This window comes from Pseudophryne corroboree, chromosome 8 (assembly GCF_028390025.1).
Source record: "Pseudophryne corroboree isolate aPseCor3 chromosome 8, aPseCor3.hap2, whole genome shotgun sequence".
NCBI lineage: Eukaryota > Metazoa > Chordata > Amphibia > Anura > Myobatrachidae > Pseudophryne > Pseudophryne corroboree.
The window spans coordinates 300,424,115-300,437,823 of record NC_086451.1 but is presented as its reverse complement, the minus strand read 5'-3'; the positions used below and the strand labels follow the sequence as shown (position 1 = coordinate 300,437,823).

At 43.6% G+C, this 13,709-nt stretch overlaps 1 protein-coding gene across 3 annotated transcripts in view; it reads left to right on the top strand.

Moving 5' to 3' along the window:
* LOC134949015 (uncharacterized) overlaps positions 1 to 3,163 on the top strand; it is a 211,639-nt gene extending 208,476 nt beyond the window's left edge. For all 3 annotated transcript variants that reach the window (XM_063937344.1, XM_063937343.1, XM_063937345.1), the window contains one exon: positions 376 to 3,163. In XM_063937344.1, coding sequence (XP_063793414.1) covers positions 376 to 438 — 63 coding nt within the window. In that variant the 3' untranslated portion in view covers positions 439 to 3,163. The remainder of the gene's footprint in view (positions 1 to 375) is intronic.
* The last annotated feature ends 10,546 nt before the right edge of the window (positions 3,164 to 13,709 follow it).

Sequence of the window (13,709 nt, the reverse complement as noted above, 5' to 3'; positions counted from 1 at the left end):
CCCTCTAACAGGCTTTCTATTAGGACATGTTAAAGTTGTGGCAGTTCATGGTACCATTTGTAGTTTCACAATAGCTGGAGAGCCCCGAGTTGGCCAGGTGTACAGGTAGTTGTAGAAAATGTGCAGTGACTCCTAACAGCAAAATGCATTCTATCATTTGCGTGGTATAGTTCAGAAAATGAGGGCAAAATTCTTATTGGTTGCTGTGGGTTACATCACCACTATTTACATACAAACCTGCACACCAGTTTTCACAATGCAGAATGTTTCCTAATTCAAAGTAAAAATGACATTGGGCTAATAAAATAACTAAGTAATTCACAGATCTTTCAAAGTTTGATATTTGTGAGGTTGATGTAATCTGTCTCTTTCCAGGGGCTGCTGGGAGATCTTACCAAGATCATCACTGATGAAAAGCGAGAACCTGGGAGCAGATGATACACTATGTGCTACAATGAGTAGAGGGATAGTACTATAGCCCCTATAGAATAAATGTTTACAAGGGAATAACTTTGTGTCATACAGTTGATAGATCAATGTTTACTTGAATTAATGTGTTAATTCTCTGAGCCGAGCCTGTTCAATATTTCCTAGAAGTGGATGTCATGTCAGAAACACATGCTCGTCATATGGCTTGTTAGGGATAAAGCCCCATAAATTAGTGGCTATTTTCTGGTAAATGTCAAGCCTCACGGTTAAGTCTGAAATAGCTGCATTTGGCATTTGTGTGAAACATTTGATCATTAGACAGTGTCTTTAATCTTTCAGCCAGTTTGTACTATTTACATACGTTTTCCCTGGACCTAGCGCCCATACTTTATGTGTAAGATTGTTATATGGAACACTGTTGAATGCTTTCATAAAACTGAAATATATCACAACAATTGCGCTATCTCATAAAAACCACTTATATTTGTTGGGAATGACTGCTTTTCCATAAAACCAGTCATTCCCACTTCCATAAAACCAGTCATTAACACCGTCACTGTGTTAGTTATTTTTCACAATATATTTTAGAACTGCATCTCTTCGAATCATTTTGAATAATGAACAACAACAGAAATCGGGGTCTATGGTCTTGGAACATCCTGGTTCTGTTATGTTCCCAATCTTGGGGCGGATTCAGGGTTGGGAGCAAAAGCATGGTGCAAATTAAAATACACAGAGATTTAGAGTTGGGAGGGACATGTCCTAACTGAACTCTGATTGGCAGTGTAAGACTAAAGCTGTCCTGTATTTGTGGGCTACATGCAAAAGCAGCCAGTATTTACCCTGCATGTAAAAAAATAAAAGTAGGAACTTTATATGTTGCAATGCAAGGGGGGTTGTTCTTTGATGCCAACTCTGAATCAACCCCCTTGTGTCTCTGATCAACTTACGAGAGTTTGTACACATAAGAAACATTGGGGGTCATTCCGAGTTGATCGCACGCTGCCGATTTTCGTTGGGCTGCGATCAGGTCTCTACTGCGCATGCGTATGCACCATAATGCGCATCGTACAGGTACAATGCGGATCGTTGCTGAGCTATGGATTTAACGAAGAATTTATACGCACAGCTGATCACAAGAAGATTGACAGAAAGAGGATGTTTATGGGTGCCAATTGACCGTTTTCTGGGAGTGGTAGGAAAAACGCAGGCGTGTTTGGAGGGCGGGTGTGTGACGTCAATTCCGGCACCAAAAAGACTGAAGTGATCGCAAGGTCTGAGTAAGTTCAGACCTACTCTGAAACTGCACAAAATGTTTTTGCAGAGCTCGGCTGCACAGGCGTTAGCACACTTGCAAAGCGAAAATACACTCCCCTGTGGGCGGTGACTATGCATTTGCACGGCTGCTAAAAACGGGTAGCGTGCGATCAACTCGGAATGAGGGCCATTGTTCTCTCAATCAGGGCCACATGCATCTGTATTACTCTTCTTTAAGCACATTGCCTTGATTAGATAATTATCATTTCATCGTATACGTAGATTATTAATACACAACATATTCTTCTTTTGTTACTACAGATGGGAAAAATATCTAAGTGAAGTTTTATCTTTCACAATTATTTTTACAAATTTATCATTTAACTAGCTGTTCTACCTGTTCTTCGCACGGGAGTTGATGATTTTCACGGTTGTAAATATAAATGAGTGTTACAAATGTGATAAATCTATAGAGATGTAAATTTGAGAAATCTTAATATAAGTATTAATCCATGGTTCTTGGCGTTACTCGAGGAGCACCCTTTGCAGATACTGTAAATAGTGACATGGACCATTTTAGTAGTTTATTAAATTCTAAGTTCGCACTATATCGTTCAATGATATAGTCGTTCACCGCTGGCAATTCCCCGTTGCGTAGTGTGTACTCGCTTTTAGTCTTTATGTTCCTTGCTAGACGTTCATCATCTGCTGATCCACTCTGTGAGTCCCTCCATTGATTACCTGTATTCGATATAAAAAACTTTTACTCACACACAACCAAACTACACCTATGTACATCTCTTTGCTTATCTCAAAATATCACCCAACTCGACCTCTCCGCTCTGCATAAGATCTGTGTCTCTTATACACATGCATTACTCACTCACATACACGACTGCAGGACTTTCTTCAAGCTACCCGCACTCTGTGGAATGCCCTCCCTCGCACAATAAACTCTAGTCTCCAAACCTTCAAGCGTTCCCTGAAAACTCACCTCTTCAGGGCAAGCTTATCAAATTCCAGAACAGCCCACATGACCTTCATAAACTTTCCTATCCAATTACATATCCACTGTACAGTCCACACATGTCCTCACATTTTTTCTTTTTCGTCACTTTCCCATCCTCCTGACCCCTGGCCAATAGTGCTGTTTTACCATATCATACAGCCCACCAAGAACCTTTGCAATCTGGTAGACCATTATGCAATAGGTAACACCTATCTTTGCTTATCAATGCCCATTTTCCTATAGATTGTAAGCAGGGCCCTCTTACCTCTATGACTGACTGTTATTACCCAGTTTTGTATTGTCACTGTTGTCTCCAATTGTAAAGCGCAACGGAATTTGCTGCGCTATATAAAAAACTATTAATAAACAAATATTAATAAATAACATTTATGTACCATCAATATATTACAAAGCAAAGCACTATTTTACAGAGAATGTGTAATCATTAAATATATTTTCTTATCTAAACACACGGATTACCTTTTATTCCTAGGGACTGCAACAGTAGAAATAGCTAAAGCCACTATTCAGACATGGGCTGAGTCGTGTTACATTTTTCAGCAGCCCTCTTGTAATTATCTTCTTGAGTTTATATGTGACTTTAATGCGCTCCATTAGATTACTGACCTATTGAAGTAAATTGTATGATGTTAACTATAGATAGACATACAGTATATAGGTTTATATGATTGGAAGCTTGTGAGCAGGGCCTTCCTACCTCTAGGCCTGTCTGTTATTACCCAATAAAGCGCAACGGAATATGGTGCGCTATATAAGAAACTGTTAATACAGGTTGAGTATCCCATATCCAAATATTCCGAAATACAGAATTTTTTGAGTGAGAGTGAGATAGTGAAACATTTGTTTTCTGATGGCTAAATGTACACAAACTTTGTTTAATACACAAAGTTATTAAAAATATTGTATTAAATGACCTTCACGCTGTGTGTATAAGGTGTATATGAAACATAAATGAATTGTGTGAATGTACACACAGTTTGTTTAATACACAAAGTTATAAAAAACATTGGGTAAAATTACCATCAGGCTGTGTGTATAAGGTGTTTATGAAACATAAATGCATTCTGTGCTCAGACTTAGGTCCCATCGCCAAGATATCTGTTTATGGTATGCAATTTATTCCAAAATACAGAAAAATCCGATATCCAAAATACTTCTGGTCCCAAGCATTTTGGAAAAAGGATACTCAACCTGTAAATATATAAATAATGACCTGTTACCTCTCTTTCATCATGCTTCTGTTAGTGGACAATTTTTGTATGTATGGCCCAAATGAAATATGCTGCTTCACTTTCCAGATTCAATTTCCGTTCTATATTACCTAGATTTATAGAAGCAATTAGTTTCAAGGCAAAACCCAGGTTGTCAAGCAGGTTGGATCATTCTGGATAACCATACCTTTCAACTTCCTATATCGATATTCCCTAGGAAATCTATCATCCCACTTCCTATTGGCCATAGGGTGGCCTGCTGGGACAGTTTATAGAGACAGCCTTGAGTTTCCTCCATAGTCTCGCCATGACTCTATTGTTTAACAATCTCAATTTCCTTCCAGGTCCTTCAAACACACCTTTCTGAGTGTGGTACCAGAGGGGTGGTACATGTTGGCCAGTTGGTGGATACTGCAGGTGTGTTGTCCTTTGGGGATATACAGAATAAATAGTTGTCAGACTCTGAATCTGGCATTACCTATAGCTTAAACATTTTGTCCAGAGCAGGGATGTATGGCTTGCTGGAGGAAGACGCCTGGCTGCTTTGTGTTTACACTGCAATTTAGAATTCAGTTTGAACACACGACACCCAAATCTAACTCTCTCTGCACATGTTATATCTGCCCCCCCCCCCTCCCCCTGCAGTGCACATGGTTTTGCCCATAGGTTAACAAATTTGCTGCTGCGATCAGATCTGAATTAGGCCCATTGTCAGTTATACTGTGCAGAAGATACAAGGCTTAAGAGTATATCTGCATCAGGTATGTTTGCACTTCATATTTTTCCCGCTTAATACTGAGGGTTGCAGTCAGGGGAATTTACTGGGGGGGTTTTAGGAGATTTTGCCCTTAGTGAAAATGTAGTTAACAATTTGATTTTGTTGCGACGTCCATAGAAATAAACAATCTCTCTGTGCAGCAGTAAAGCTCCCCATGAGATAGAACACAGTAAAGCTCCCCATGAGATAGAACACACCAGGGAAAACATTATAACATGAAGATGCCCTTCAGCAAAACTGGGCTAGTTATATGTGATCAGTATGGTATGGCTGGTTGGGAATCAGGTTTCTTCTTGTTTTATGTACTGTATTGCATGTATAGTCAGTTTCACTTTACTTTTAATATTGTGTAACAATGGAGAATTTACAACTGTTCCGAGAATGTGAATGTTTGCAGAGTTATATAAAATAAGGTTCTCACAGACTTCTGTGTCACCCTCAGCCCTTGGTTCCAGTTTGTCTGGTCTTTGTGTCTTTCTTTTTTAATAAAGAAAAGCAGAGCCGTAACAAGACATTTTGATGTCCTGTGCCAGAAAGAGAATTGGTGGCCCCCTCACATTAAAAATGAAAACCTGTACTAAAAATATATGGGTTTGGCTTCATTGTGAAGGGGCGTGGCCACAGAATAGTACCAATTTACATTACACCGCACAGTAGTGTCCGTTAGTCACATTACATAGCACAGTAGTACCCATTATACACATTACACCAAACTGTAGATCCCATTATACACATTATGTTACGCAGGAGTGGATCTAGGTACGGGCAAGCAGGGCGGGCGCCGCATCCCACACTCCGGCTGCAGCAAGCGCCGTGGGCTGTGTGGGTGCCTGCCGGAGCCGCTGCAGCCGCTTCCATTTTCAGACAGCCACTAGAGGTCATAATTGACCACGAGTGTCTGTGCGGCGCTATGGGAGAGACGTCAAAGGAAACTTTCGCCCTGGGCGCCATAAGGTCTAGAACCGGCCCTGACATTACGCCACAAAGTATATTATATTAGAAACCTAAAAACACAGAATTTGAGAACAGATAAGAACCATAATAATAATAGGGTTTCCAAAAAACAATATGCAGACATAAGAAATCGACACGAGAAAAAAAGGATAGGAATAACCAATATTAAGATGCTGTTATATAACTAAAAATTGAGCTTGATTAAAAAAAAAAACTATTAAAAAATGGTCAGCTTCCAATAATAATAATAACCTCTTTATAATGCTGGCTAAAAAGGGGGAACGTAAGTCCGCTCATGTATTAATATTTCTAATATTAAGCTCCTCAAAAAAGCACATAGAGTCAGGAATTATCAGAAATAAACATAATGGTCATTTTTCAAAGCCATAAACAAACATAAATCAGCCTTACATCCCAATTTCATGCTCTTGACCCCTTGCTGATAACTCCAGGGACCCCCTGCCCCCTGTTACTCTGACACAGGCAACAGTCCCTATAGCATACAGCAGCACTGTGTCAGTAGGACGCAGCCTCTAGCAGCCATGGAAAAGGAGAAAATCTAGAAGCCACACAGACCCGGGCAGAGCCACGGACATACGTAGGGGAAGCCAGCAAATGCACCCCCCCCCCCACACACACACACACACACACCCCCGCGGTAAAATCAATGGCAGGGGCACTTCTACGCGGTTTCCCTCTCTGTCTGTGCATGTGGCATGACAAGTAGGCAGCACAACCCAGTAGACTGCAGGAGAGGAGGACACAGAGCGGCACCCGGCAATGATCCGTTAGCAGCAGTGCATCTGGCATTATAATGGGTGAGGATTTTTGCAACTGGCAGCAGCACATACATAGGCGGCTGGATGCAGATGGTGCGCCCACATGCAAATGTGCTGTGTGCTGAGTACTGTCTGCACAACCCTAGTTACGGCCCTGAATAAAAGGAACAGATAAAGTACAAGATATATAAAGATACATCTAACCAGCTGAATACCCGCTACGGAATTTCAAGTATAATCACAAAGATTCTGTAGTGTCTGTGTCTTATTTTCACAACGGGATATACCTAAAGTTAACTGGTTAGTTTATCACAGAAGATCAACAATTAGACTTAAACAGGACATGCTCCGCCCGACGCTGCCAATCTGTCAAAAGGCTGGCGCTGAGGAGATTAATCCGCCTCCTTCTCTGCCCTGTCCTTCCTCTGATGCTGCCCTGCTCAGTGCTGTAAATGCTGGGACAACAGGCCAAGCTCCTCCCACTGTACGTTAAATATGTATATGCTTAGCTTCTCGCTCTCCTAATGGCTCCTCCTTTGAGGTAAAAAGGTAAAAGATATTTGCACAAAACTTAAGGTCACTTGGACATTTTATTTTTCACCCGTTCTCATCCCCCATGCTGATAGGGGCTGAACTTGGACTGAAACGGCATCGGGAGTGTCACCATTCATCTCCGCGACCCTGAAAACGATGGATTTTTACATGTCCCCCCTTCCCACCCCTAGGTGTATATTAACCCCCACAGTATTTGTTTCCAGATTGTAAATCAAATGTGTACCAAGTTTGGTGTAAATTGCTCCAGGCATTCCAGAGTTATGCTGGCACATCCATCCATCCGTTTTTATATATTTCTCTAGCATCCATAATAGATATTGGGGACAGGTTGGTACGATGGGGTATAGATGGGTCCAAAGAAGCCACTGCACTTTAAATTACTTCAACTGGGTGTGCTGGCTCCTCCCGTCTATGCCTCCTCCTACAGGCAGTTTAGAAAAAAAGTGACCTCTGGAAAGGATGCACACTCTGCTATCTCCAGAGTTTTCTTCAATTGACTTTAAAACTTTAGTTTTTTTCGGTATGCTGTTTGGGCAACAGCATACCTGCGCCATGGGAGTTAGGGGGGGTAGACGATCACCGTCCTCGCAAGGTGCAGAGCCGCTTCCCCGCTGCAGGACCACCGTCCTGAGGTATTGTTTGTTCAGCGGGGCACTGCGCCTTGGCTGTCGCAACCGCAGCATGCCGCACACTTCTAACGCTGCCTGAAGGTGATCATCGGTGGTGAGTACAAACCGGGGGCCCCGGTCCATTGTGCGGCAGAAGCGCGGGTGAGGCGTACGGGTTCCTCCTGGGGGGCACCCGCTGTAGCCCCTGCGTGAGACTGGCTAGCGGTAATTGTACCAAACATTTATGTGAGGCTACAACAGATATAGGAGACATAGGTGGTCATTCCGAGTTGTTCGCTCGTTATTTTTTTGTCGCAATGGAGCGATTAGTCGCTAATGCGCATGCGCAATGTCCGCAGTGCGACTGCGCCAAGTAAATTTGCTATGCAGTTAGGTATTTTACTCACGGCATTACGAGGTTTTTTCTTCGTTCTGGTGATCGTAATGTGATTGACAGGAAGTGGGTGTTTCTGGGCGGAAACAGGCCGTTTTATTGGTGTGTGCGAAAAAACGCTGGCGTTTCTGGGAAAAACGCGGGAGTGGCTGGAGAAACGGAGGAGTGTCTGGCCGAACGCTGGGTGTGTTTGTGACGTCAAAACAGGAACGAAACTGACTGAGCTGATCGCAGTTGCCGAGTAAGTGTGGAGCTACTCAGAAACTGCTAAGAAGTGCCTATTCGCAATTTTGCTAATCTTTCGTTCGCAATTTTGATAAGCTAAGATTCACTCCCAGTAGGCGGCGGCTTAGCGTGTGCAAAGCTGCTAAAAGCAGCTTGCGAGCGAACAACTCGGAATGAGGGCCATAGCCAGAATAAATATTATCAGTAGCTCCGGTGCCATTACGGGGGCGGAGCTATATCAGAGCTGGCTCAGCTGCATTTTGGCACCTTCCTCTACATAAGCAGCAGCAGCCTCATGCATCTCCTCCAAACGGTCACACGCTGGATCACTGGTACAGGGTGTAAAGGGGGAGAGCCGCTATTGGAGCACAGTATATCATTCCTCTGTTGGAAATTATAGACAGTGTCACTGCACGCTGACTGCCTCACTGGGGCTCTGCAGCATTAGGTGTGGTGGTGCCCTCTCTTCCTGTGTCTCCTCTCACATGCAATAGGGCAGGCTTGTATTGTAATCAGTCTGTGTTGTATGTGTTTTATATCTGTTATTTCATAATGGTGAAACAGAAGTTGAGCAGTGTAGGCAGTAATCACAAAATGCTGAGGACCATGTGGGGGAGAGTAACGATCCCTCCTGGCTGGGGGCTATCAAAACTATGATATCTGATATGTCATCTCAACTCACTGCAAATGCCAACAAAACACAAGAACTGTTGCAGATCTAGCTCCCAAGGCTGATGTTCCCCATTCCCCCCTGTCTACTACAGGTGCACATAAACGTGCTTTACCTGCACTCCTATCAGATACTGATGATGATGTACAGGATGATGGAGATGATGTGGATCCCATAATTGGGGATTCCACCCCTACACAGGGTATTGAACACTTCATATTGGCTATAAGGGATGTGCTAAAGTTCCCCCTGGATGACGCTACTAATCAGTCATTTTTACTCCCACAAGACAAACTGACAGTCACTTTTCCTGATTCTAAAGAATTAGATGATTTATTTAAATTAGCCTGGAAAAGTCCAGATAAAAAATATCAGGTGTCCAAAAGGTTTTTGCATATATTCCCCTTTGACCCAGAAGGCAGGAAATTCTGAGAAGAATCTCCGGCAGTAGACGTTTCAGTCTCTCGCCTCTCTAAAAAGGTGGTACTCCCTGCTCCGGGATCCTTTACGGTATAGGACCCGAGGATAGGAAAATCGAGACCATACTGAAATCTATCTACACTGCAGCAGGTGTATCTCAAAGACCGGTCATTGCAGGTTGCTGGATGACACATGCAATTTATTCCTGGGCTACTCAAAACCAGGAGGGTCTCTCGGATGAAATGACCTTAGTTACTACGGTAACTTTCCTAAAACACATTCAGGACCTGGCAAGAGTCCTCTGTGACTCCCTTAAAGAGATTGGCAATATTAATGCTAGGACCACTGCTATGGCTGTGTCAGTACACAGAGCCAAATGGTTGCGTCAGTGGACTGCAGGTGCTGACTCCAAACGTAATGTGGAATCTCTTCCCTTCACAGGTGAGTGGCACTTCGGAGGCAAATTGGGCGAATGGATCTCCAAAGCTACTGCTGGGAAATCCATGTTTCTTCCCTCAGGGGCTCCGCCTGCTAGACATACCTACCCGGGACCGTCTACGCAGTCCTTTCCGACCTCCAGATTTCGATCTAGGGCCTCCAACGCAGCTAGAGGCACCAGAGGTAAGCCTAAGAAACCAGCCATTGCAGGCTCTCAGGAACAGAGCACCAGTTCAGCTTCCGCAAAAACTTCAGCATGATGGTGCCTGACCACCCTGAGGGGATCTCATGGGGGGAGCTCGGTTACGTCAGTACAGCCACATCTGGGACAGTTCCTGCCAGGATGCCTGGGTAAGGGACCTTATCTCTCAGGGATACAAGCTGGAGTTCGACGGTACTCCTCCCCAATAATTTTTCAAATCAAGCTTACCAGCTTTGGAAAATATGCATGGTACGCTACTACTGGCCATTGAAAAGTTGGTCCAGTCCCAGGTCATTGTTCCAGTACCCCTGCAACAGCAAGGACAAGGTTACTACTCCAGTCTGTTCATAGTGCTAAACCAAGATGGGTCTGTGAGACCCATTTTGAATCTGAAGTCCTTGAATCCTTATCTGAAGGTTTTCAAAATTCAAGATGGAATCTTTAAGAGTGGTGATCGCAGGCCTGGAACAACAGGAATTCCTAGTGTCCCTGGATATCAAGGACGCCTACCTCAATATCCCAATTTGGCCTCCTCATCAGGCCTATCTGAGGTTCGCCCTGCTGAACGATCACTACCAGTTCCAGGCATTACCCTTCGGCCTGTCTACAGCTCCAAGGGTGTTCACGAAGGTGATGGCGGAAATTATGTTTCAGATCAGAGTCCAGGGGGTCAACTTGGTTCCTTACCTGGATGATCTCCTGATAAAAGCGAGTTCCAGGGAGCTTCTACTGCTCCATATAGATCGCACTATCAAACTTCTGTCTCACCACGGGTGGATCCTCAATCTACAGAAGTCCCACCTGGAGCCATCTCAGCGGCTCCTGTTTCTGGGAATGCTACTGGATACTATAGCGCAGAAAGTGTTCCTCCCAGAGGACAAAGCGAGAACACTCCAAGAAATGGTTCGCATAGTTCTCCGACCTGCTTGAGGATCCATTCATCTTTCCATAAAATTGTTGGGAAAGATGGTGGCTTCATACAAGGCAATACAGTAAGGAAGGTTCCATGCCAGACCCTTTCAATTGGACATCCTGAACAAGTGGTCCGGTTTCCATCTTCAGATGCACCGGATGATTCAGCTGTCACTCCAGGACAGGAATTCACTCATGTGGTGGCTACAGTCTTCCAATCTACTGGAAGGTTGATGCTTCTGGATTCAGGATTGGATCCTCCTCACGACGGATGCGAGTCTGAGAGGATGGGGAGCTGTCACCCAGGGGGCGCAGTTCCAGGACAGGTGGTCTGCCCATGCTTCAGGATTGGATCCTCCTCACGACGGATGCGAGTCTGAGAGGATGGGGAGCTGTCACTCAGGGGGCACAGTTCCAGGGCAGGTGGTCTGCCCAAGAGGCCCCGCATCCGATCGACATCCTGGAACTTCAGACTATCTACAATGCTCTGATTCAGGCTTCCCCTCAGCTCTGGGATCGGGCAATCCAGGTTCAGTTGGACAACGCCACGGCGGTGGCGTACATCAATTGACAAGGAGGGACAAAAGTAGAGCCTGCATGCGAGAAGTGTCAAGAATACTCCTCTTGGCAGAAAGAAATGCAAGAGCACTGTCCGCACTCTTCATCCCAGGAGTGGACAACTGGGAAGCGGACTTCCTGAGTCGCCACGATCTCCACCCAGGGGAGTGGGGACTACACCCTCATGTGTTTTAGCAGTTCGACAGGTGGGGTTGCCATCCAGTTCAACTTGATTGCGTCTCACCTCAACGAGAAAGTTTGCTGCTATTGCTCATGAACCAGAGACCATCAGGCGAGTGCAGTGGATGCGCTGACATCGCCTTGGTCTTACCAGCTGGTCTACCTACAGTATTTTCCCTGATTCTGTTGATTCCAAGGGTGCTCAAGAGAATCAGGCATCAGGGAGTGCAGGCAATCCTGATTGTCCCGGATTGGCCCCAGAGAGTGTGGTATGCGGCTCTTCTGGACATGTCCGTAGAAGATCCTTGGCCTCTGCCAATAAGAAAGGATCTTCTTCAGCAAGGACCGTTCGTTTCTCCGAACTTACGGCAGCTTCATTTGATGGCATGGAAGTTGAGAGGAACACCCTAGCTCACAAAGGTCTTTCTAAAAAAGTCATTGCCACTGTGGTGCAAGCCAGGAAACCCGTGATGTCAAAACACTATCATCATATCTGGCGGAGATATGTCTCCTGGTGTGAGGAATGCACTTATCCATTTGCAGAGTTCCACTTGGGAAGATTCCTTCATTTCCTGCAGGCTGGAGTGGATAAAGGCTTACGTCTTGGATCAATTAAGGTCCAGATTTCAGCTCTTTCATTCTTCTTCCAGAGAAGTTGGCTATGTTGCCAGAAGTCCAGACCTTCTTGTAAGGTGTACTTCACAATCGCCGACAGATTCAAGAAACTTTGTAGTCGTGAAGTATTTTGGATGTTAAAATTTAACTCTTTACATCCCACTGGCCTCAACGAGACCATGGAATTAAATTCAGTAATTTAACTGACCCGTACCCTTTTTATTTGTTTTGGACTTTCAATGGTCCCCTTTCCTTTCCTCCCTCTTTTATATTCTTTTTCATGTATATTATGTATAATTCTTATATTATTTTTCAACTTTCATGCAAATGAATAAATGAAAAAATGTAAGGAAAATATATTTGAAATATTATGTGAATCGACGTCTATCAGATTTACATTGAAAGTTATATTATTATTATTATTATTATTATTATTATTATTTAGATCTATGTGTATCTTCTCATCTACTGCTTCATATATATTCTAAACCTGTCTATAAGTATCATTCTGTATAATATATAATGGAATATAAGTGTCTATTTTTTGTTTCTACTCGTTTTTAAACCCGTTCCGTATATTTATATTCTGTGATTGGCTCACAGGTTTCTATGGCAACCAGTGTATGTCATATAGAAGCTCTGTTACTCTACGAGCCGGACATTATCATAACCAGGAAGTAAAAGTCCGGCCACGTGACGCATCCTTGCGTGACGTGTTATCACGTGACCGGACGCGGACACCATACTTCGATCGCCGGGTCCCATTAGCCCACTAACTACCCGCTACCCACGTGACTTATGGGGCGGCCTGGTCGATCACGTCACTGATTACTATATGGTGTTTCAGTCGGTTGCCTAGTTACAGCTTCACTTCCCCGTTTAGTAATATACCACGTGCCTGATGTATCTTATCATCATTGGCTGCACTTTCGGTCCTGTGACTCATTTGGTCACATGATTGTGCCTCACAGTTGTATTATGAAATATAAAGGTATTTTTAAACTTGTTCTAATACTCGTTTTGCATATCTCTTTTTATATATATATATATATATATATATGTTTTGGGACCAATGGGAACTCTAATGTTCATATTATTATAATATTTTTTGAAAAGCTTGTATTTTAACACATTAAATATTCAACCAGGTGTAATGAGTTATGCCACTCTGACCAGGTATAAAAGGGGCCTTTCTCTAGCCACTTTACACTTGCTCCTGAGGAAGCTGGACCACACTAACCAGCGAAACGCATTGAGCTTTCCTGCCTGTCTCTACATCCACTGTTCTGCTGGCATATATTGGTCACCACTCTGCAAAAGACTGGACTTTGTTTCGCAGTATCCATCCACCTGGAATTTATCCTCTTTAAAGGACATCACCAAGGATTTCCGTTATTTATGAGGTGGACAAAATCTGCTCAACTCTCACTGGTAATAATAACCTCATGAATGCTATAGTATCGGATATATGCTAGTGACCGATTATTGAGGGTT